The 12,717-nt window shown below is 38.8% G+C and overlaps 1 protein-coding gene across 1 annotated transcript in view; it reads left to right on the top strand.

Moving 5' to 3' along the window:
- LOC150089684 (arylsulfatase B-like) overlaps positions 1-12,717 on the top strand; it is a 101,894-nt gene that overhangs the window by 24,370 nt on the left and 64,807 nt on the right. The window contains exon 3 of the mRNA XM_090390075.1: positions 11,900-11,951. Within this exon, the coding sequence (XP_090246201.1) occupies positions 11,900-11,951 (52 nt within the window). The remainder of the gene's footprint in view (positions 1-11,899; positions 11,952-12,717) is intronic.

Here is a 12,717-nt window from a genome sequence, read left to right as displayed (position 1 = left end):
ATATTGTTCTATACAGTCAGTCCTCGTATAGCACAATAGTTGTGTTCCTAGAAACCCTCATGCAATGCAAAATCGTGCAATATAAACAACAGGCCCTATGAGAAAAATAGGGTTAGGTGCCGACCATCCAAGATTGAACACACATTTGTAACCAAAACATTACCAAACACAATAAATAATCGTAATAAAATACTTACGTATTTTATTACGACTATTACGTAATAAAATATTGCGTAATATTTTTTTGCTTTTGCTTCTATCGTAAGCAAAATTGTTTTTTGTTTGATTTTCTATCCAAACAGATGACAGCCGTTCCATCTCTTCCAATTCTTTGTGTCTTAATCTAATGGATTTTAATTACACTTTGAGTTGTTCCTGCTATGAAAGTTGTTTTTATTTTCTCTTCATTCTTTGTAATTCTCGGCCTTGCCTCATTTAGGTCTAGCACGTGCAATATCACATGGTTTTTCATTTCGCTCAAAGTGTTTCACAATTTCATATTTTTTCTCTATCGACAGAGAAGGATTGGCCATAAGCCTTACCGGGGAAACCCCGGTGGGCCGGAGGCCGGTGTGATTTTTGGCCATAAACCATAGTATGAGGCCACTATAAATTTTCCCAGGTAAGAATTTTTGAGCCGGTCCGCCTCTTTATCGATATTGCTTTTCTTTTTTATCTCTGAATCTGCAGTGCCTTTACCAGGATGCTTCCTTTTCAAACCTTTTAAGTATTTTACTCATTTTTAGGGAATAAAGCACAATTACAAAACGAGGAGGCATGCTTGATACACATAAACAAAGCTGCATGCGTGTAGCAACTGAATAAACAACACCATAAAGGCAGAGATACACTATTAACACCTCACATTTTACTAAAGCACATTTCTAGGGGTTACTACCATAAAACAATAAAAACAATTTCCAGTTGCGTTTCTGCTAGTGGAATCTGTTATAAACTGGTAGTAAACTCAATCTAATTGCATTTGCGATTATACCGATAGCTGAATTATGTTGGTTTTTACATTATTATGGTGAAATGTGTTTCCCCTTCACTGATATAAAAAACATTAATACATTTTCAGAATCTTCCCTTCATTCCTATCGTGTTGCGTTCAGTTGGGGTGATTCTGCATTCAACTGCCATTTCTTGTAAACACAAAGGCAAATCGTGCATAAGCGAATTCGGTTCATGTTATATAAGATATCATTCCCCTATTTATAAATCGTGTATGATCGAATTCGTGTAGTGTAAACATGTGTTATACGAGGACTGACTGTACTTATAATTCTAATGGGTATTTATGAGAGTTTGAAGAGTAGGGTAGATGCCCTCGAAGGAATTAAAATGTGGAGCCCTTCAGGCTCTGAGTTAGCCAACTTAACACCAGAGTTCACACTTGTGCATCAGGCAACACAGTAGCAATTTCCAAGGCAGAATATTCTGGTCCCACAGGAGGTAGTTAATTTTGGTGACTCTGTTGTCAGGGAAACAGAAAATATGTTGTGCAAGAAGGATAAGTGGAATAGGACTAGGGTATGTCTGCCAGTGCAAAAGTAGATAACATAGAGCAGATATCGTCTTTTAAGGGTGCATAAGGTGATATTGTTGTACACATTCACACTAATGATATTAAGAGTGGGAGATCTGAAGACTTAACAAGTATAGGACATTATTATTATTATTATTAGCTATATAGTACAAGGAAGCCTGAGGCTTTTGTTGCACCAGCTGAAAAAAAAATTCCTGAGCTACTCAGAAAGAGAGAGAGAGAGAGAGAGAGAGAGAGAGAGTGAGTCAGAAGTAGGCCAAGAAAGAGAAGAATGATGATATCCAGCTCAGGACCCTGGGTGTGCCAAGCCCATACTCACCAGATATAGAAGGAGTGCAAGGATATTTGCTGATGCTATCGAGGCAGTGATAAGTGGGTCGTAAAACTGCTAGCTTTGGGAAGATACACAGAGTAATGAATAACTAGAGCTGTAGGCAGAGGTGAAAGTGATTCTTGCAACACCTTGGAAAGCAAAGTGTCAGGGATTTCAAGCCCTGCTGGGGATCATCATGGAACAAGTAAATACATGGGATGTGTTAGGTTAGCTAAGAGCATTAGCTTTTTTTTTTTTTTTTTAGCTGATGCTGCATAATCTCACTTTTTTGCATCATATGCCTCTACTAATGCTAATATAAGTGGGTTTGAAAACTGCTAGCTTGGGGGGGGGTGAGGATACACAGACTAATAGAATAACTAGAGCTGCAGGCAGAAGCGAAGGTGATTCTTGCAGCAGCCTGGAAATCAAAGTGTCATGGATTTCAGGCCCTGCTGAGGATCATCATGGAACAAGTAAATATGTGGGATGTGTTAGGGTAGAGTAAGAACATATGTGTGTATACTTGCATGCACACTAATGTTAGGAGCATTATAAATAAATTTGATGAATTTGACATACTGATTAAGTCATTAAATGCAGACATTGTAGGGATAGTAGAGACATGGTGTCACTCAGATGTAAGCGATGCTGAATTTAAATATGGGGAATGCAATTATACATGAAAGACAGACATGATGGGAGGAATGGAAGAGGAGTTATGGAGGGGTGTATTAAATCTAAGGCAGTGCATCCAGTCGACATGGACAACCAGTGCAATGTTGAGTCAGCTTGGTGTGAAATAAGCACTGGAAAAGAAAATTGAGAAAGGAATGTGTTATAGGCCTAATGACTGTTGCTGAGTATACCAAAAAGCTATACAGAGAAATAGAGTGGACCAGTAAATCAGAATATCTTATAATGGGAGATTTTAACTTTACAGATGTTGACTGAAATTTGTGGTTTAGTCACTCACACACTAGCAGGACTTTTGTAGATTTCTTGGATGACTGTTTTCTACAGTGGCATGTTAGAAAGCAACAAAAGGAAGCAGTATTCTTGATCTGGTTATCAGCAGTGATTCTTCATGCATTAAGAATGTGCAGGTAAAAGATCCACTGGATGGCAGTGATTACAGTGTAGTAATGTGGAATTTAATTAAAGACATTACTGTCAAGGGCAAAGGGAAGTTTACTGCTTTCATAAGGTTTTTTTTATTTTTTATTTTGTTAGTTGTTGGCGCATCGGCTTCTGTGGCCATAATGCACCTCCCAAAGTTTTTGCATTTTACTCTGATCCAATCCCGAGGCGGGATTCGAACCTGCTACCTTTGGGTTGCCAGGCAGGCACTTTACCCACCCGTCTAGCCCGGTCGGCTTTCATAAGGGTGACTACAGTGGACTCAGACGGTTTTTAAATTCTGTGCAGTGGGACCAACTGATATGTTACGAACAACAAATTTTAAATGGGAAGCATTCAGGGAAGTAATCATAGAAGGTACTAGGCTTTTCGTACCAACAAAGAAATACTGTTCAAAGCTTTGACCTAAATAGATATCGGAATTATTGAGACACATGGTAGAGAAGAAAAGTTCATGGGATTCATATAAATTATCAGGTAGTAGTAGTAATGGAGGCATGTGATGCAAGAAAGCAAGCATATGAGCTTATGTAGCATCAACCAAAAAAAAAAAAAAACGATTTCACACATCCATTCCCTCTAAACGTTTGTCCAGTTCCTCTTTAAATTTATTTAAACTATCAACTTCCATAACGACAGATGGCAGTTCGTTCCAGCAATTAACCACCTGGTGGCTAATGGCAAATTTCCGCACATCTATTCTACAACTGTCTTTCCTCAATTTGAATTTATGTCCCCTCAGGTTCACGATTTGAGCAAGCGGAAGAATCCCAATAGAATTCAGCGTGTACAACCCATTCAAGGCCTTATACACCTCAGTCAGATCATCTCGCAGGTGCCTAGTCTCCAGCCACTGAAGTTTGCAGAACTTAGTCTTCCTTGGTAAGAGGACTCTGTTCCCATCACCAATCTTGTTGCCTTTCTCTGTATATGCTCAAGCAACTATACATCCTTCCTCTGTACACAGTACTCAAGGCTTGGCCTGACCATTGCCTTATGCAAAGGAATAATCACCTCCTTTTCCCTACTAGCAAAATTCCTGTATATCATTGACAATACCCCATGACCTGCTCTAGCAGCCTCTCTGCATTGCTCAGAAAACTTCATATCTGACTGCACAATTACTCCCAGATCTTTTTCACTTTCTACCACCTTAAGTGTAGTACCACATAGTTGGTACATTCCTCTGGGGTTATTTCTTCCCATATGCAGTACTTTGCATTTGTCAATGTAAATGTCAATGTAAGGTGATACAGAAGCCCATGATCTATATAAATTAGTCTATAATCAAGTCATGAAGAGGTTAGGGCAGCTAAGGCAGATTATAAGAAATCTCTCTGGCAAAGGATGCAATGCAAAGCAGAAAAGACTTCTATGCTTATATTAACAGTAGAAGGAAGGGATTGAATCACATTGGGCCACTTTATGTCAGTGGGTTAACTGTTGATTAGACCAAAATGGATCTCAGATGAACTGATGAAACATGTGGCAGAGAAGAAATATGCATGGGATGCATATAAATAATCGGGTGATACAGAAGCCTATGGAAGACACAAACAAGTCTGAAATCATGTCACAAATGACATCATGCAAGCAAAGGAAGATTACATGACATCTCTCTAGCACAAAATGCAAAATTACATGACATCTCTCTAGCACAAAATTAAGAGTAGAAGGAAGGAGTTGAATCACATTGGTCAATTTGATGGTTTAACTGTTGATGATCCTGCTCAGGTTGCTGAAAAATTGAATAGGTATTTTTCATCTACATTTACACTTGAGGAATTCTTTAGTGGAGGGAATGCCAGAGGTTTATCAAAAGTGTCTGCAATTCTGCCCAGACACGATAGGAGGGAGTATATGATGAGAGCCTTGTCGATCAATTCGGCCCTGGAGGGATTGTGCAAGGCTCAAGGGGTAGAATTTTTTTCAGCGCCTGGACTGTACTTGTTAACAGGAGAGATTGCTTCTACAGGGATGGGATACACTTAAATAGAAAGGGTGCAAGAATTTTTGCTGATGCTGTCGAGGCAGTGTTAGGTGGGTCGGAAAACTGCTAGTTGGGGGGGATACAAGGACTAATAGATTAACAGTAGCCACTGGCAGAGGTGGAAGTGATTCTTGCACTGCTTCTATTGAAATGAGCAGAAGCCTGGAAAACAAGATGCAGGATATTTCAGAGACTGCTGGTAGTCATTGCGGTACAAGTAAACACATGGGTTGTGTTAGGGTAGCTAAGAATAAAAACAGGTGCATGTATACCTGCGTGTACACCAATGCTAGGAGTTTGGTAAATAAATTTGATGAATTTGAGGTATTGCTCAAAACATTAAAGGCAGATATTGTTGGGATATCAGAGACGTGGTGTCACACAGATATAAGTAATGCGGAACTGGAATTTGGGGAATACAATGTGTATAGAAAGGATAGACAGGACAGGAGGGGAGGAGGGGTTATTCTATTAATTAAGAAACACATAAAGTCCAAGGAAGTGAAGCCAGTCGACATCGATGGACAGGGCAGTGTCGAGTCAGTTTGGTGTGACATAAGCATAGGGAAATCAAAATTGAGAGTAGGAGTGTGCTATAGGCCTAATGACTCTGATGAGTATAATAAGATATTGTACAGGGAAATAGAGTGGGCCAGTAAATCAGAGAGTCTTATAATGGGGGATTTTAATTTCCCAGATATTGACTGGAATTTGTGGGTTGGTCACTCGCACACTAGCAAGGCTTTTGTGGATTTATTGGATGATTGTTTTCTACATCAGCATGTTCGTGAGGCAACAAGAGGGAGCAATACTCTTGATCTGATTATCAGTAGTGATTCTTCATGCATTAAGAATCTGCAGATAAATGAACCACTAGGTGGCAGTGATCACAGTGTGTTGAAGTGGGATTTACTCAAGGAGGTAACTACCATCAGAGGTAAAGGGAAGGGTTTTTGTTTTCGTAAAGGCGACTATGATGGTCTGAGACAGTATTTAAATTCTATACAGTGGGACCAACTAATGATGTTACCAACAGCAAACTCAAAATGGGAAGCATTCAAGGAACTAATCTTGGAGGCTACCAGGCTTTACATACCAACTAAGAAATATTGTTCAAGGTTTAGGCCTAAATGGTTGTCAGATGAATTAATGAGACATGTGGCAGAGAAGAAAAATGCATGGGATACATACAAATTAATGGGTGACATGGAAGCCTATGATAGATATAAGTTGGTCTGTAACCAAGTCACAAAGGAGATTAGGCAGGCAAAGGCAGACTACGAAAAATCCTTGGCAAAGGATGCAAAGAAAAACAGAAAAGAGTTCTTTACATATTTGAACTCGAGAAGGAAAGGGATGAATCAGATTGGTCCACTGGATATTGATGGTTCAACAGTTGAGGATCCTGCTCAGGTGGCTAACAATCTAAACGAGTATTTTGCATCTACATTCACGCATGAGGAGTTATTCAGGAAGGAGAATGATGTAGGTAAAGTAAACATTGGCAGTGAGCTGGATGATTTTGTAATAACTGAGAGGAAAGTGGAGGAGAGATTGTTGAGGATAAACATAAAAAAGGCACCTGGGGTGGATGGGATCTATCCAGTTATATTAAAGGAGGCAGCAAAGGAAGTATGCAAACCCCTAGCCATAATTATGAGAGCTTCTTTGGACTCAGGGGAGGTACCCATAGACTGGAGATGTGCAAATGTCACCCCAATTCACAAAGGAGGATCAAAGGCTGACACAAGTAATTATAGACCTGTTAGTTTAACTTCTGTTCCAGGTAAATTAATGGAGGCACTGGTTAAAGAAGCACTGCAGGATCATCTAGACAAGAATTCAGTTATAGCTCAGACGCAGCATGGTTTTGTTAAGGGCAGGTCTTGCCTGACCAATTTGATTGGATACTATGATGTAGTCACAAAAGAACTGGATGCAGGGAATAACTTTGATATTATATATTTGGATCTTAGAAAGGCTTTTGATACTGTTGCACATGGAAAACTGCTGCACAAATTGGAGCAGTGTGGCATTGGAGGCAAATTGCTGCTATGGATAAGGGGTTGGTTGAGTGGCAGAAGACAGAGAGTGGTAATCAATGGACACTGCTCAACGTGGACTAATGTTATTAGTGGAGTTCCTCAAGGTTCAGTGTTGGGTCCGTTGTTGTTTTCGGTGTTTATGAATGATATTGATGAGGATATCAAGTTTAATGTCCAAGTTTGCAGATGATACAAAGGTTGGCAGGGTCGTTAAGGACACTACTGACGCTATGCTGCTTCAACAGGATCTGGAAAGGTTGAACAGATGGGCTGAGAGGTGGCAAATGAAGTTTAACATTGACAAATGTAAAGTACTACATATGGGAAACAGTAACCCCAGAGCAACGTATCAACTCTGCGGTACTACACTGACAGTGGTGGAGAATGAAAAGGACCTGGGGGTAATTGTGCAGGCAGATATGAAGTTCTCTGAGCAGTGCAGACGAGCTGCAAGAGTAGCTCATGGTGTCTTGTCAATGATATACAGGAATTTTTCTAGCAGGGATAAGGAGGTGATTATTCCCTTGTATAAGGCAATGGTTAGGCCACATCTTGAGTACTGTATACAGGTCTGGAGGCCTCATTTCAAGAACGATGTAGAACTGCTGGAACGGGTACAGAGAAGGGCAACAAGATTAGTGAATGGAACAAAGGGTTGCTCTTACGAAGAAAGGCTTAAGTTTTGCAAATTACAGAGTCTGGAGACTAGGCACCGGCGAGGTGATCTGATAGAGGTGTATAAGGCTTTGAATGGTTTGAGCATGCTCAATGCCAATGGGATTCTTCATCTTGCTCAGAATAATCACCTCAGAGGGCATAAATTCAAATCGAGGAAGGACGGATGTCGGATAGATGTGCGGAAATTTGCCTTTGGCCAGCGGGTGGTTGGTTGGTTGGTGGAACCGACTTCCATCACTTGTTGTAGAAGTTGATAGCCTAAACAAATTTAAAGCTCAACTGGACAGGTATTTCGAACGAACAGAGGGGTGAAATGGGAGCGGGTTTTTTTTTTTTGGCTGATGCTGAATAAGCTTGCTTTCTTGCATCATATGCCTCTACTAATGCTAATGCTAATGCTAAAATGGAGAACTAAATGACTTTGTGATAACTGAAAGGAAAAGAAGGCAAATTGTTGAAGCAGAACACGTAAAAGGCACCTGGGAAGAATAGGATCTTTCCAGTTATAATAAGGGAGGCTGCAAAGGAGCCTCCCTTATTATAACTGGAAAGTTTAGTCATGAAGTTTAGGATCTTTGGATTCAGGGGAAGTCCTTGAACCCAGAAGGCAACTCTGTTGAATTTTCAACGTCATGCATTAAGAATCTCCAGATAAAGGAACCACTACGCTACAATGATCATAGTTTATTGATATGGGATTTTCTTAAAGGATATTATTATTATTAGCCACAAAGTGCAAGGAAGCCTGAGGCTTATGCTGCACCAGCCAAAACAAAAAAAAAAAATTCCCAAGTTACCCTGAGAGAGAGAGAGAGAGAGAGAGAGAGAGAAGTAGAAAGGAATCACCAAGAAAGAGAAGAATGATGATATCCAGTTCAGGACCCTGGGTGTGGCATGCCTATACTCACCAGATGTGAGTTCCCTGGGGATATGACTACTATCAAGGGAAAAGGGAAGGATTTTTGCTTTTTAAAGGTGACTACAATGGTCTTAGACTTTTTTTTTTAAGTGGAACCAACTGGTGATGGTAACAACTGAAAATTCTAAAGTGGGAGGTGTTTAGCGAGTAACTGTAGAAGCTACTTAGTTTTTTATTATTATTATTAGCTATATGGTGCAAGGAAGCCTTCTCAAGTTACCCTGAGAGAGAGAGAGAGTGTCAAAAGTAGAAGGGAATCACAAAGAAAGAGAAGAATGATAACATCCAGCACAGGACTCTGAGTGTGCCAAGCCCATGCTCACCAGATGTGAGCCTCTGGGGTTACATCAACTATGAGATATTAATATTAGTAGTCGCACAAAATATAGATTACAAGCTTATACAGCAGCATCATCCAAGGGAAAAAAGAAAACCCCTTTCCACATCATCAGGCCAACCCCTCTAATAACTTGTCTAGTACCTCCTTAAATTTATTCAAGCTATGCACTTCCACACCAGAAGGAAGTTTGTTCCAACAATCAAATAACTGCTGGCCACAAACTAATTTCCACAAATCTTTCCTGTAACCATCCTTCTCAATTTAAATTTATATTCCTTATGTGTGTTGTAGAAGGAAGGATTCCATCAGCATTTCGCTTACTTGGTTCATTCAAATCCTTAAACACCTCAATCAGATCTCCTTGGAAGTGCCTAGTTTCCAGATGATGAAAATTGCAGAACTGAAGGCTTTCTACGTAAGAATACCCTTTTGTTCCCCTCATTAATCTCCTTACTATTTTCTGCACCTGTTCCTGATGAATGAGGTTTCTTGACATGGTATGCATTACTCAAGATATGGCATAACCATTGCCTTATACAACAGGATCACCTTATCCCTGCTAGCAAAATTACTGTATATCATTTACAAAACTCTGTGAGCTCCTGGCAGTGTCTGTTCGCATTTCTCAGAAAACTTTGTCTGACTGCATGATTATACCCAGGTCTTTTTCATTCTCCACTATGCTCAGTGTTGTACCACACAGTTGGCATATTATTCTTCAATTACTGCTACCCATATGCAGTACCTTGCATTTGTTAATGCTAAATTCCAATTGGCACTTCTTAGCTCATCTGTCTAATTTTTCTAGATCTTGTTGTAGTATCATATCCTGTTATTAACAACACTGCCAACCTTCATAAACCTGCATACTTAGACATTAAGCCCAGTATGCCTTCATCAGTATCATTAATAAATATTTAAAGATTAAATAGTTTGTTAATTTAAACCCATATCATATTATGCGCAAGGCATAATATGATATGGGTTTAAATTAACTATATAATATCGGTGTAGATACACCATAGCTTACCCATAAATTTAACTACATACGTAGTGTAAAGGCATCATTTAATTTTATCTTGTATTGTGGCTGCCTTCAGAACGAGATACCAGACTCCACTAATTCGAATAAATAACGTTCCTCTAGTAGAGGAGAATACTGTTATTTATTTTGAGTGGGCACCACCGCCCAGACGGCACCGTTTCAAAGCTAGTTGGCTTCATCACCGGTGGGCGGCAGGTACCCTGATAATGCAAGCATGCCATCACAGTTGCGAAGTCGTTCCTGGTTCCATTAATAAATATAAAAAACAACAATGGGCCCAGCACTGAACCTTGGGTAAGTCCACTAATATTGGTCAGACAAGATTGCCTCCTAACTAATTCATGACAGAAATACAGTATAACTGTATTTCTGTCCAGATTGTCCATTAATCCATAAAGAGCACTGTCCATTAATAACCACTCTATCTTCTGTCACTAAACTGTCCCTTTATCCATAGAAGTAACTTACTCCCAATGCCACACTGCTCCAATTTGTACAGCAATCTTTTGTGTTCAACAGTATCAAAAGCTTTTCTGAAATCTAAGTATATGATGTCAAAATTATTTTAAAATCCAGTTCCTTTATTACTGCATAATAATATGTTACTACATCACAGTATCCAGTCATATTGGTCAGATAAGGCCATTATGACTAGATACAATTGTTCTTAACTAATCCAAGTTGTGATTTCAGTATAACTGCATTGCTGTCTAGATTGTCCAGCATTACTTCTTTAATCAGTGACTCCATTATTGTATCTGGAAATTAAGTCAAGTTAACAGGTCTGTAATTATGCATGTCACCCTTTGATCCTTATTTGTGAATTACAGATACATTTGCACATCTTCAGTCCATAGTGACCTCCCTCACCTGAATCCAATGACGCTCTCATAATTATGGTGAAAGGTATGCTTACCTCTTTTCTGCCTCCCATAACATAATTTTATAGAGCCTACTCACCTCATTTATGTTTTGCTTCAACCATTTCCCTTCCATTTTCTTCTTGGTTATCGCAAAATCATTTAGCTTCCTCTTAGAAATTAATATGCTTCTGGCATCCCCGATCACTGAAAAATTTCTCATTTGTGAATGTAGATGCAAAATACCTATTCAGTTTGTTAGCAACTGAGTGGGATCATGCACAGTTAAACCATTTATATCTAGTGGACCAGTTAACCAATCCAATTAATTATTGTTGGCTTCAGTAACGGTTTTGATTTTTCCCACATGAAAAGCAAAGCTGTTATATAAACTGAAGCAAGCTGAGATCAGTTGTTGGCTAAAAGATAGAGGATAGAAGTTGGCCATAAATGGATATTTTTTAGAGTGGACTACCATAACAAATTTAGTTCTTCAGGGAGTGCTGGGATGCTTCCTGTTTCTAATCATTCTTATTGATGACATTGGTGAAGGAGTGTAGGGGAAGCTGTCAAAGTTTTCTGATGATTTAAAAGAAAGTCAAGGTGATTAACAAATATGAGGCCATGTCACTTCAAAATGACTTTGACAATTGCAGATGTGGTCTAAACACTGGCAACTGAAATTTCATACTTCTAAGTTAAGAATTTGTGCCTGAGGAACTGAAATCTTGGACATGCTTATAAGTTAGAGGAAGAGGAGTTTTAAGTGGTCCAGAATGAAAAAAAAAAAGACTTAGGTAGGAATTACAACACAATCAAATATGAAATTTACTATGCAATTATAAATAGGTGGCTAAAAAGGCACATGGTGCCCTTTCGGGGAAAGGTATAATTACCCCTCTCTCAATGAAATCTCTATTAATTAAATCTCTATTGACTGAGTATACTTTTAAATTGATTGAAAGAGTATAAAAATGTAAAATAACTTTTGGTGTTCTCACTAGTTCCCTTTATTTTTAGATCTAGAGCTGCTTTTATGACAGGATATTATCCATATCACACTGGACGACAAGTAAGTATATGTGTAAATTTAATGACTTCACTATTTGTTGTAAAGATCAACAAGATAAATTACTTAAAAGAGATTTATCTTTAGTTCTGATACACTTTGGATAGTATGTAGCTGATTCTTCAAACCCATTCTCAATACTGTAGCAATTGCAATGAGTTAATATTCATATTATTATTGGGAAATCATTCAAGAAAGGAAATTTATCAGCATCAGCCAAAAAAAAAATAAATAAATAAATAAATAATTCTTCTAATTTTTCTTTAAATTTATGCAAACTACCTGCAACAGATGGTAGTTCAACAGTTAATTACTCTCTGGCTGACAGTAAATTTTTGCATATTTATCCTTCAGCCACGTTTTGTCTAATTTAAGGTCATGTGTGTTTGTCCAAGATAGAGTAAGGATGTGCCATCACATTTAGTCTGCTCAGTCCATTTAAAGCCTTGAATATTTCAATCAGATCTCCTTGCAAGTACCTAGTTTCCAGGTACTCCAGTTTTGCAGAACTGAAGTCTATAATTGCAAAGAGCACCATTTTGTGACCTTGACTAATCTGGTTGCTCTTCTATGAACCCATTCCAAGCATCTTAAAATATGGCTTCCATTCTGTGTGCAGCACCCAAGGTGTGGTCTGACCATTGCCTTATAAAATAGGTTAATCATCTCCTTATTGCTACTGGCAAAATTCCTTTATGTCATTGACAAAAATCAATGAGCTGTCATAGCAGCATGTCTACAGTGCTCAGGGAACTTTTATCTGACTGTA

This window comes from Mastigoproctus giganteus, chromosome 2, assembly GCF_048544385.1.
Source record: "Mastigoproctus giganteus isolate SK-2022 chromosome 2, ASM4854438v1, whole genome shotgun sequence".
Lineage (NCBI taxonomy): Eukaryota > Metazoa > Arthropoda > Arachnida > Uropygi > Thelyphonidae > Mastigoproctus > Mastigoproctus giganteus.
The sequence above is the reverse complement of the archived record's forward strand: the minus strand, read 5'-3'. Positions and strand labels throughout refer to the sequence as shown.